This window comes from Cupressus sempervirens, chromosome 4, assembly GCF_028749045.1.
Source record: "Cupressus sempervirens isolate cs-2001-9-10 chromosome 4, ASM2874904v1, whole genome shotgun sequence".
NCBI classification, from domain to species: Eukaryota; Viridiplantae; Streptophyta; class Pinopsida; order Cupressales; family Cupressaceae; genus Cupressus; species Cupressus sempervirens.
The window spans coordinates 659,675,112-659,687,316 of record NC_143121.1 but is presented as its reverse complement, the minus strand read 5'-3'; the positions used below and the strand labels follow the sequence as shown (position 1 = coordinate 659,687,316).

The following is a 12,205-nucleotide window of genomic DNA, read 5'->3' as shown; positions in this document are numbered from 1 at the left end:
ATTACATTTTTAACCCCCTTTTATTGTCTCCAACATAGGAGCACAGATTTGACTAAGATTCTTTATAAATTTTCTGTAAAAAGTTGACAAGCCATGAAAGCTTCTTACGTCTTCAATATTTCTAGGGTTTGGCCATGACAAGATGACACCTCTTTTGGATCCATCTTCAAGGTGCCATTTGAAATCAATAAACCAAGGTAAGTTAGTTTTTCCTGTATAAACACACACTTGTCCATGTTTATAATTAGGTGTTCTTCATTCAATCTCCTCAAAACCATGTCTAGATACATTATGTGTTATTCTCGTCTTACTACCGATCAGGATGTCATCAAGATATACTATTACAAACTTACTTGTGAAGTCCTTAAGCACTTCATTCATCAATCTCATGAAAGTGCTAGGGGCATTTAATAGCCCAAATGGCATTACCTTCTACTCATAAAGGCCTTCATTGGTTTTAAAGGCAGTCTCTTCCACTTGTCACCTTCCCTAGTTCTTATTTGATGATATCCACTTTTAAGATATGTTTTTGAAAAACATTTAGCACCTCCTAGACAATCAAGTAAGTCAAGTAAGTTTTCTATCATAGGCATTGGAAATTTGTACCTTATAGTTACCTTATTGATGGCCCTGGAATCAATGCATAGCCTCCATGTATCCTCGTTCTTTGCTGCCAAAACAGCAGGAGCTGCACAAGGGCTTAGAATTTTGCCTACCAATCCTGCATCAAGCCACTTCCTGATTCTGTTGTGGGGTCATTTTGTAAGCAGCCTTATTTGGTAATGTTGCTTCCATATATGGTCAATGCAATGGCTCATAACTCTGATTGTGGGTAGGCTCTTTGGCATCCCATGTGCAATAACATTCTTGTATCTGTCAACGATCTCCTTCACCTTCTTAGGCATTTCCCTCTTTGCTTTGTCTGATTTCTTTACTGCAGCAGGCTCTTCCCACTGACTAGGAATTGGAACAATGGCAAAACAAGGTCTTTCCTCCTCTTGGATCATTTTAAGGAACTCCTTTCCTTCCATGGCCAGGATTTTAGCAATCCATCCTCCTCTAGGGGTAATAACTCAATCACCTGATCATCTTTCTTGATTGAATATGTATTCTTCTCACCATCATGATGAGACTTCCTATCATATTGCCAAGGCCTTCCAGGAAGGTGGCAAGCATCCATGTCAACAACATCACACAAAATCTTATCTTTGTAAGACCCAAGCTGAAATTCAACCCAAGACTGTTCTCCTACAACACTATATTGCCCTTTTGTCAACCATGAAACTGTGTAAGGGAAAGGATAAGGAACCCTCTTTAGTTTCAATTTCTCTACCATTTCCAAAGATACTAAATTTTCTGTAGAACCTAAGTCAATAATAACTACATACTTTACCTCCTGATTTGTAGTTGTTTCTAAACATACTCTTCCTTTGTTGTGGTTCAACTGATGTGGGAATCTTCAATAGTGCCCTCCTTATTATGAGCATGTCTCCTTTCTCTGGTAGTCCATAGGCATCAGGAGAGTTCACACTTTGAGCATTTGTGTCTTGGACCAAATGAGTTCTATCTGCATGGGAATTCAACCTTGTCCTCTCACAACAACTAGGTGCAATGTCACCCTCTTGATTACAATTAAAACATTTTGGTCACCTTGAATGTCTTCCTCCAAATCTACCTCTTTCATTCTATCTTCTACATCTGTTATGTTCTCCTCTAGAGGCCTTCTCCAAAGGGATTACTCTGATCTATTTCTCCTTGTGGTCTAGGGATTGTCCTCTGCCATAAGAGTTGCCTCTTTCTCTGAAATATCTACCTCCTCTACCCCTATCATTCTGTTCATGTCTTCTTTTCTACTTCTCTTCCACTTTCAATGCCAATTAAAAACATTTGTGAATGGAATCAAGATTCCAAAGATGTAACTAATCCTAAATGCTCATCTTTAGGCATTCAAATATTTGGCCAGCTTCACATCTTCTCTCTCAACTACTTTAGACTTCATACTCAATTTTTGAAACTCCTCTATGTATGTGCCCACATCCATATCATTTTGCCTTAGGTTTTGCCTTCTATCAAGTTCAGCTTCATAATCTTCAAGGACATAGATTTCTCTTATTTTTGCAGACATTGTCTTCCATGAGCTTATTTCTCTTCTTCCTTCTTTCACCCTTTCTGCTTGGATGAAATTCCACCATGTGCGGGCAGACCCCCTTAATTTTGATTATGCTATCTATACTTTTTGATTGTCACGTATAACTTCGCATTCAAAGAAACTCTTCAAGAACTCTATCTAGTCCAGTGCTCCATCAAGATCAAACTTCCCATCATAGGTTGGTAGATCAAGTTTCCCATCCATGGTTACTCCATGGATTTCAAAATTTTGAGGAAATGTCTCTAGTCCACAGGGGTTTCTTCCTCTTCTTCCTCATGCTCATGGATTTGCTCTTCCTCCTTGTCTCCATTTCATGCAAAGACACATTCTTCACCTCTCTTAATTCAAGCAACATCTTGGGAGGCATCTCTGCAGCCTCTTCTTCTACTTCTTCACTGAAATGTTTTGTTCCTACAACTACTTTCAAAAAATCCTTTCTCCTGCACAATGTCAGTTAGATGGAACAAGTATGGTATTCTGAAGGGTAGTACGGCTAGGTGTTTTGACCAAAGTATGGGCAAAATGAGAGGTCGGGTGGTATAGTGTGAGGCTACAGTTTTGTCGTACGGTGAGGGTGGGAGAGTGAGGTGTGGTGAATACCTTTGGTTGTACGGTGACCAAGGAGTCGTACGGTGTGAAGGCTAGAAAGGGTTGTACAAGGTATGATGTCCAACAAGCAGTCGTACTGCTGGTCGTACAGTGTAGAGTCAAGTAGCAATACGGTGTGATGACCAATATTGGTCATACGGTAGCAAAAAGGTGAAGGCCCAATGGCCTTACGGTGATGGAATGAGGGAGTTGGGACGTTGGCCGTATAGTAGGGCAATGTAGCCACATAGATCGATGAACTATGTGTTGGGAGAAGTGGATGGTGTTCTGGTAGAGAGGAAGTGCTTAGACATGCAATAACACAGAGAGCCAAATTCATAAGATAGAATCAAACAAAGTGGAGATTAGAAGACAAATAATCTTCAATTAGATTTGTCAAAAGATGGTGCTCTGACTTGCCAAATCCAAGCAAAGTATTACAGGTGACGGAATAGGGTGAGGGTTGAATCCCACTGAAACCGAAAAATAGCTAAGTAGGGAAGATCTTTCACTTCCGAAATGGCAAACAACAGAGAATCCCAACGAGAATTTGCAATACAAAGAAATAATCCAAATTACATACATAAAGACTACCTACAAGTCGTGCTTAAATACCCATCAGGGAAAACTTTCTGAGGGTGTTGTTTACCGTACAAGGTAAAGATACTTTAACGCATGTAGTATAATAAGATATAACACAGAACAGATACTTTATTCATATATGCAATATGCACTCAATGCTTACAATCTGAATACAATGATTACAACAATGATTACAATTCCATTCTGGATGGTGTACATATACCTTCCCAAAGGGGCGACTCAAGCGTCACACGTCCGTTTCGATACTATTCTACCCGTCGGCTACACTATAGAATTTATCGACAACAGGTGGACAAAGATAGCCAACAGAAACACAAACTACGAAAACAAAACAAAAATGGGTCCGAGATATATTAAATCAATTGGCCCATTAACAATAGTTTGATTAATAATCTATTTTATGACAGGAATATTACATTCACTTGACCTAAACAATACCTCTTCCCAAAGGGTACTCCTTTGGTTTGATACCAAATCTAATGCAAAGTGGGTTAGTTTTGTTTACACTAGGCTAACCAATCACCCTACACTACTATAGACCTTACCTAACTTAGAAAATTCACACTTGGCAACAATTGTGTGACAAGAACCATTAGATCTTCTTTCCATGAATTTGCTCTTCTTAAGTTCAATACCTCAACTTTGGTCAGAATGACTCTTTGGCATCAAGAGTTTATCCAAGAGTCTTTACTTAACCTATCTCCTAGGTTTCAAAGCCTTTCAACGCCCTTAAGGGTTATGTCATCACTTTGGACTAGTTTTCATAATAAGGCCTAGTTATCCTATTAGCTCTACCAATTGAGAAAATGAGGGATAACTCCACAAACTTCCAAATGACTTGGAAAACAAAAGATATTTTTGAATACCCTTTTTCCTCCTCTATAAGATTTCGAAGTCCTAGTCTCTACATCTTTATCACTACCCAACTCTACACTAGGTGTATTGGTCTAATAGGACTAATTGAATGCTTCTACAAAGGAACTCCACTTATCAAGCATGATCTCATCAATCTAACTTCATAATCATCTTTAGGAGACTTCATTTACAACATTCCAACCATTCTTCAAGGCAGATCCACTCGTTTCTTTGGGTAGTTCAACAATTTCAATAAAATAAGGTCGGTCACATACAAAATGCTCGGCTAGGGTTGAAAGTTCTTTCGCATGCCACATCTTCCCCAGGCCTATTTTCTAGAATCATAAAGTACATGTCTTCTTCTTGCATCCCCCAGGTGGCCATAAATTCCCATGGTGGAATTGCAGGAAAAAATAATCAATCTTTGCAAAAGCTTTGACTAAGTGAGGGTTTGGAACTAGTCTAAGAAAATTTGATTTATATGCACTCCAAACTCTTCAAAATTGCAATCTAATCAGCCAAGGAGATCCTATATTCATTCTAGCGTCAATTCAAACTATCAAGCAATTAAGATCAATCCACCATTAAACAAGAATACATTGATCATAGTCAATTTATGAGAAACTCTAAACTTTCTTTGTATTTTGCTAGCCAAAAACTTGTTACATCAACTCCCACTCTCCAACGATGGATTCATCTTTCCTTGTATGTTCCAACCAATTGCAACCAAATTTGAAAGGTTGTGACCGTTGGAAAGGTAGTTTGGAGCCATTTGCCAGACTTGACAATTCTTTGACAAATTGCTGCAAAAGTTGTTGAGCAACTTTTTGCATTTTTTATATCTTTGCAAATATTTGACATTTTCTTGTCCAAATTGATTCCAATGATCTATATTGGGCTCAAAACTAGAAAAACACCTTATTTAACCATTCTCCTACCATCTAGGGACCCTTTGAACAGATTTGACTTTGTTGGTTTATCTCATCATACAAGTCAATGGCCTTACAATTGGGCTTATTTGATACCTAATCTATTACGGCATCATTTAAGATGCTTCTTCATGTGCCCTAGGATCATATCGTACTAGGACTAGGAGTAAAGCTAAGATCAAGCCAAATCCTAGAAAGTCTGCGGCTATATTTTGGTGATTCACACTTGCCGAAGGAGAGAGTTTGAAGTCATTCTGGTGTGCAACTCAACTCACTGTTTTGGTTTGTAAGAAAATAAGCACAGCATTTATTCAAAAGTATTACTATGGTTGTCAAATCTGAGTTAAAACTACTGCTGTAATTCTAGTTCATCAGTAAATAAACTATAGTAGGCTTCTTAAAATTTGTATTAGATGAGATCTCTATACTTGTGTTCACTGTTGTCCTCAATTTTGACATCATGAAATTGAGGCAACCCTATGGAATTTTCTCATGGATTTGTAGGCGCATCCTCTTTGTTTTAACGCATTGATGAGGCATCATGAAAACAATTCATTATCTTTGAATTGTTCTTTGTGTAGTCTTGTCTATGTGTTTTTTTGAAGATTTTTCGTCAAGATTTTCCCCAATTGTTTGTCGGTAAGAGTTTTTCTTCTTGCACTGCAAACACTTGATTTTTCGTAAGCTTTCACATCTTTTCTTTATTTTTCTCTATGTTGTAAACAATTTTTGCTTTTGTTTTTGCCTTAGGTGAATAGCATTTGGAATTTCGCTCGATTCGAGCTAACTTAGGTTCAAATCGGAGTTCTCTAGTTCAAGTTCTAAGGGAAAAAGTGGGGTTTTTCAAGTCAACTGCATATTTTTATTAAAAACCTCATAAAAGTGGGTTTTTTATTGGTAATTGCACGATACTAAATTATATTCAACGTGTAAAGTGGATTTTGTGGTCCATTTTTTAATTTAAACTCATTCTCAATTGATTTGACCATAGTTTTTTATGTTTTATGAAAATAGCCTATTTCAAGATTATTTTTCATTATTACTTTATTAAAAACTATTCGCATATTAACTATAAATACATGAGAACTTAAGTGCATAAAAGTGGGATTTTTATTACATATTGCATACATCCAGATGCAAAATACTTCATGAAAATCCACTCCCAATACATTATAAGTCCCAGCATTAAATTAAATGGATGTTTTATATGCAATAACACATTTTAATGTGTTAAGTGGGTTTTAAATATGTATTTACATATTTTAAACTTATTTAATTAATGTAAGTGGGAAAATCTCACCCATTTAGATATATTGTTGCATGTATAAGTTTATTTTAATTATATTAATGCATTTAAATGGGGATTTTCTAACCGATTGCATATCTTTTAAAATTACCAGTTATTGGATTTTTTAAACTCAAATAGCATGTTTTTATAACATCTAAATGCATGTCTAAAGTGAGTTCTATGCATGTCTAAAGTGAGTTCTTAGTTAACTTCGACAAGAGTGGTGATTTTGGACCCAATTGTGTATGTAACAGAGTAACGAGAATCACCATAAAATCACCTGAATCGGCGATTCAGCGATTAGATTCAACAATGGCGATTTTTTTGGAGTCGGAAATCGCCATTGCCGATTTCTTCAGGTGAATCGCCTAAATCGCCGATTCAGGCAATTCGTCCAAAAAATCGCATGAATCGCCTGGAAAAATCGGCATGAATCGCCCGCGGCCAATAAAGTATAGAGTTGTAAAATTTAAAAAAATTGCTTGTTTTTTTAACTTTGTTTTTGACCTATTCTCTTTGTTATAACCCTAAAGGGCCTTCTATTTGTTTAACATGAGTAGAAGAGAGGAAAAGTGAGAGAGAAGAAGAGAAAAGAAAAGCCATAGGTTTCTAACCGGCAAGAAGAAAGAGCACAAAAGAGATCAGCAATCCATTTGGGGAGGCCATCAATTGCATTGGGAGCATTAGGGAGCCAATCTCAACACTCCTCAACTCATTTGCAAGAGGTAAGTGCTCTTTTTTTCTTTGCATGTTAGTGTATTATGCATTTTTTGTTAAATTTTTATAGTTTTCAAGATTTTTAGTTTAGATTTTGAATGTTTTTTATTTTTACTAAGTTGCAAACTAGGGTTTGTTGTTTTGTAGCTTTTATTACCTTCAAACTTTGATATTTTACATATAAATTTTTATTGCAGCAGCCTTTGCTTTCATTTTTTGCAAATTCGCAATGGGTAGAAAAGATGAATGTTGGAAATATAACGAAGAGTTTCCTGGAAGAACCAAATATCAAACAAAATGTATTTTTTGTAAAGAAAAAATAACTTCTGGGGGTATTTATAGATTGAAATACCACATTGCTGCTATACCAGGACACGATGTTACAATTTGCACTCACCAAACTCCTGAGGCAAAACGCACTTGCTTAATGGCATTAGAAAAAATTGAAAAAGACAAAGCCAATAGGAAAATGCAACTTGAAGGGTTAAGGGGTATTGGCTCCCATGTTCCCACATCCGCATCTGCAGCCGCACCCACATCTGCATCTGCATCAGCTTCTGCATCTATAGGTTGTGTTGGAGAGGGTTCTTCTAGGCCTCCTTTTTATCCTAGTTCTTCTGCTCGTGCTAGTGCTAGTCGGTCACATACTAAGACAAAGTCCCACACCAACCTATTGCAGCCTACAGTGCGGAAAAACAGAATAGATAGTTACTTTGTGCCCCGCACTACTCCTGGTTCCCAACCCACGCTTGAGGGCATGGGTTTGAACAAGGAAATTCATGATGCTGCCAGAAAGGAGATATGCAAATTTTGGTACTTTTGCAACATTCCATTTATTGCAGCCAGGTAATTGATTATTTTTTCGTTGTTTTCTTTAAAGTTAAAATTAAAAGTAAAAGTAAAACTTTAATTATATTTACTTGTTTTATAATTTGAGTCTTTGACATCTAAATTTTTATTTGTGACAGGGCTCCTTATTGGCAGAACATGATAGACGCGGTTGCTATTTGTGGTCCGGGGTTTAAAGCCCCAACTGAGGCTGAGTTGAGCGGATACCTCTTGGATGAGATGGTAGAGGACATGAGGGCTGAGCTCGAGGAGAACCGAAAGGAGTGGATTGCAAAGGGTTGCACCATCATGACCAATGGTTGGAGAGATAGGAGGAATAGAACACTCCTCAATTTTCTTGTATCCTGTGGAGGTAATTGATCATTCTACTTTCCTACATACATAATTGTAAATTTTGATTTGTTGAATGCTAATTTGTTGATGATCCATTTAATTTTAATATTCTAATTCGTTGTTTTGTTACTTGTAGGATATACCATGTTCATCAAATCCATTGATGCTTCCGCACATGTAAAAAATGGCACATACTTATGTGAGGCTATTGAGGAAGTCATAGTAGAGGTGGGAGAACAAAATGTGATCTAGGTGGTGACGGATAATGTAGCAAGTTATGTTGCTGCAGGTAAACTTTTAACTTTTCAAGTTTTGAAAATAAATTTATTTGAATTTTGAAATTTGAATTTCTAATTGACTTAAAATTGTTGTAGGTAAACTTTTGATGGAGAGGCACCCCACCATATTTTGGTCCCCTTGTGCGGCACATTGCATTGACCTCATGTTGGAGGAAATTGGCAAACTTGAGTTTGTCAAGTCATGTGTGGAAAGGGCAAAAAACATATGCAAATTCATTTATAATCATTCATTTGTCCTTAGCACAATGAGGAAGTGCACAGAAGGCAAAGAGTTAGCTCGCCCAGGTATCACGAGGTTTGCCTCGAATTTCATCACCTTGCAGTCCTTGTTGACATCAAGGGATGAATTGAGGAGCATGTTTGTTGGGCGGGAGTGGATTTCCTCTTCCTATGCTACGACCACTGTAGGGATAGATGTGGTGGATTGCATATTTGATGAGGATGGTTTTTGGAAACCCGCTAGAGAAATCCTGCAGGTAAATTTATTGCAATTTAACATTTAGTATTTTACTTTTACTTTAAGTTATATTATTTTATATTTAAGTTTTGACTCAAGTTTTTTGTTTTACTTTATATGTAGGTCACTGAGCCCCTTGTAGCTTTGCTACGAACTACTGATGGGGAGAAGCCCTCTACGGGCTACATTTATGAGGGCATGGATAGGGCCAAGGAGGCCATCAGAGCCCAATATGCAGGAGTGCAGGAGAGGTATGGCCCTATTTGGGACATCATCGATAGGAGATGGCAGAATCAGCTCCATCGACCCATCCATGCAGCAGCTTACTTTCTGAATCCGGCATATCGTTTCCGTCCTGAGTTCAAGGTGGATGCAGAGGTTCTCACTGGCTTATACACAGTGATTCAGAGGTTGAGTAGCGATGAAGATAGCGCTACTGCGATTGTTGAGCTAGACCAATTCAACAATAAAGAGGGGCCACTTTTCTCTGGCAGGATGGCCATAAATGCTCAGACAACACTACAGCCAGGTAAAAATTAAATAATATATTCAATGTTCATGAATCTAGATTCTAATCTTAAAGTTGATTATGTAATTTTAGAGTTAACTTGTAATTTGTAAATGAGACTAATTGTTTCTATTTTCAATTTTTCCCTTATTGCAGATAGATGGTGGCAAATGTTTGGCGCCACAACCCCAAAACTTCAAAAAATTGTCATTCGTATTCTGAGTCAGCCAAGCAGCGCTTCTGGATGTGAGCGCAGTTGGTCCATGTTCGAGCACATCCATTCGAAGAGGAGAAACAGGTTGACAGTGCAGAAGTTGAATGATATTGTCTTTGTTCATTACAACCTCTGTCTTAGGATCAGACAGATTTTGGGCACTGACTCCTCTCCAATCATTCTGGAGGAGATTGATCCAGAATCAGAGTGGCTCACAGAGGTTGTGGATCCAGTCTTCACTGAGGAAGACCGTGTGTGGGTTGACCAGGTGGATACAGAGGCTGAGGCAGCTAGAGCACGTTCTTCAGGCATTGGTAGACGCACACGTGCACGCACAGGCACAGGCCCTAGCGACGTTCATGAGCCCATCTTACATGCGGGAGATATGGCTCAGCAGTCCTCTAGGACCTACATTAGACGCCTTGCTACTAGGCAGACTGGATACTCAGAGGCTGAGGCTGAGGCTGCAGCCGAGCTTCAGGATGATGTTGAGGATGATGATGATGACTATGAGTCTGAGGCTTGAGCTGGAGCCTTGTTTTTATATTTTGTTTACAGATATTGATACTGAATCATTGATAGACATATGTTTCAAACTTTCATGGATCTTCATCTTAGATTCTTACATACATTTATGATTTGATGTCTTATGGATCATCTTACATACATTCTATGATTTAAATCATTGTGATCATTTGATTTCTATTTACTTCAGCTAGCCTACAATTTACATTTTAGATAACATAGTTACATATGTGATGGATTTTATGTTCCATGTTTATGTATGTTAAGTTTTAACTTCTATTTAATGATGTTATAGTGTGTTTAAGTTATATTCAATAAAGGGTGCATGAAATAAGTTTTAAATTGTTAAAATCTTTAAATTTAAAGGGCTTTTTCAAATTTGCCGATTCATTGCCGATTCACGATTCGATTCGGCCTTGCCGATTCCGATCCGATTCCGATTCTTGTTACTTTGGTATGTAATAATTAAAAACCCATTTCACTTAGCCTAAGCCAAAGTGGCAATTTTTAGCACCAACTACATACATTTTAAAATGTGTTTTCATGTTTTAAAAACCTCACCAAGCTAAAATGACGATTTTTAGCCCAACTGCATATTTTTAAAATAAATGTAAATGGCCATGAAAAATTTGTTTTTAATGACTTATATTTCCACTAAAGCATGGTGGCGATTTTTGTCCCAAATACATGCAATTTAGAACATGTTTTTGTGTCTTTAAAGTCCAATAAGGAAAAGTGGAGATTTATAGCCCAATTACATGCATTTTAAAACATGTAAATGCCTCCTGAAAGTGTGTTTGGCACTAAGTTATTAATCAAAAGCTCATGGTGGTGATTTTTTCAGCCATTCTATATGTTTTCAAAACATGTAAATGCAATAAAAAAGTGTGTTTTACTTCATAATATGAGGTTCTTTTATCAAACACCTCGAAGTGGCAATTTTTAGTCCAAAAACACGTGTATTTGGCTCTCAAAACTTCACTTTTTGGGGCATTTTTCTCCAAAAAGCAGGTTTTCCAGCCTTCAAATGCTCATATCTTGAGCACTTCTTGGTTGTTTTTAATGATCTATGAGTGGTTTTTGCCTAAAATCACCCAACGAACACATTAGGCTACTCAAAGGAGTTTGTTGTAATATTTTGTTCCAGATGTACGCCAAAATAATTTTTTGGAGGCCATATGATAGCTTCTTGGAGGTCATACAGTTGCTTTTGGAGGTCGTACGGTTTCTACTTGGAGGTTGTACAATTGCTTCTAGAGGCCATACGGTTTCTACTTGGACATTGTACAGTTGCTTCTAGAGGTCGTACGATTTCTACTTTGAGGTCGTACGGTTGCTTTTGGAAGCTGTACGTTTGCTTCTAGAGGCCGTACGGTATGTTCTGTAAATTTTGTTATGCCACAAGGCATGCAGGAGCCACACAGTGAATGCAGAATGAGTTACGACACGATGCTAGAACATGTATTTGCCAAACAATTAATGCTAGAGCAACGAAGCCCAAAGATATGTAACTATATATATATATATATATAAATGAATCTATAACAAAGATGGTGCACGGATTTGCCAGATCCGAGCAAGTAATACAGAACGGAATAGGATGAGGGTTGAAGCCCACCAAAACCGAAAAGCCAAATAGGGAAGGTCTTTCACTTCCAAAATGGCGAATAACAGAGAACTCCAACAGGAATTCGTAATACAAAGAAAATAATCCAAAATTGCATACCTAACTACTACCTACAAGCCGTGCCTAAATACCCATCGAAAAAAATCTTCTAAGGGTGTACAAAGATAGCTGACGGCCAAACTACTTATGGAAGGAATTAAATTAAAAATGGGTCTAAGATATATTAAATTAGTTGGCCCATTAACAAGGTTTAAATAAATACAT

The 12,205-nt window shown here is 37.4% G+C and overlaps 2 protein-coding genes across 7 annotated transcripts in view; one reads left to right on the top strand and one right to left on the bottom strand.

Annotated features, from left to right (window-relative positions):
• The window catches only part of LOC149562978 (uncharacterized), a 174,222-nt gene that overhangs the window by 37,706 nt on the left and 124,311 nt on the right, over positions 1 to 12,205 (bottom strand). The window lies entirely within an intron of this gene.
• Positions 6,750 to 8,338, top strand: LOC149562979 (uncharacterized). Of its 2 annotated transcripts, none has more exons than XM_089826411.1 (3): positions 6,750 to 7,137; positions 7,330 to 7,975; positions 8,098 to 8,338. In XM_089826411.1, exons 2-3 carry the CDS (start codon positions 7,359 to 7,361, stop codon positions 8,336 to 8,338), a joined length of 858 nt encoding a protein of 285 aa, XP_089682537.1. In that variant the 5' UTR covers positions 6,750 to 7,137; positions 7,330 to 7,358. The 2 variants fall into 2 exon arrangements, with proteins under 2 accessions (XP_089682537.1, XP_089682538.1); XM_089826412.1 differs by having other exon boundaries at positions 7,327 to 7,975.

What these genes read in the sequence shown, in the direction of transcription:
- LOC149562979 (XM_089826411.1), top strand. Translation starts at nt 7,359, where the DNA reads ATGGGTAGAAAAGATGAATGTTGGAAATATAACGAAGAGTTTCCTGGA. An exon ending in ATTCCATTTATTGCAGCCAG is followed by an intron (nt 7,976 to 8,097) that starts GTAATTGATTAT and finishes TATTTGTGACAG; the next exon opens with GGCTCCTTATTGGCAGAACA.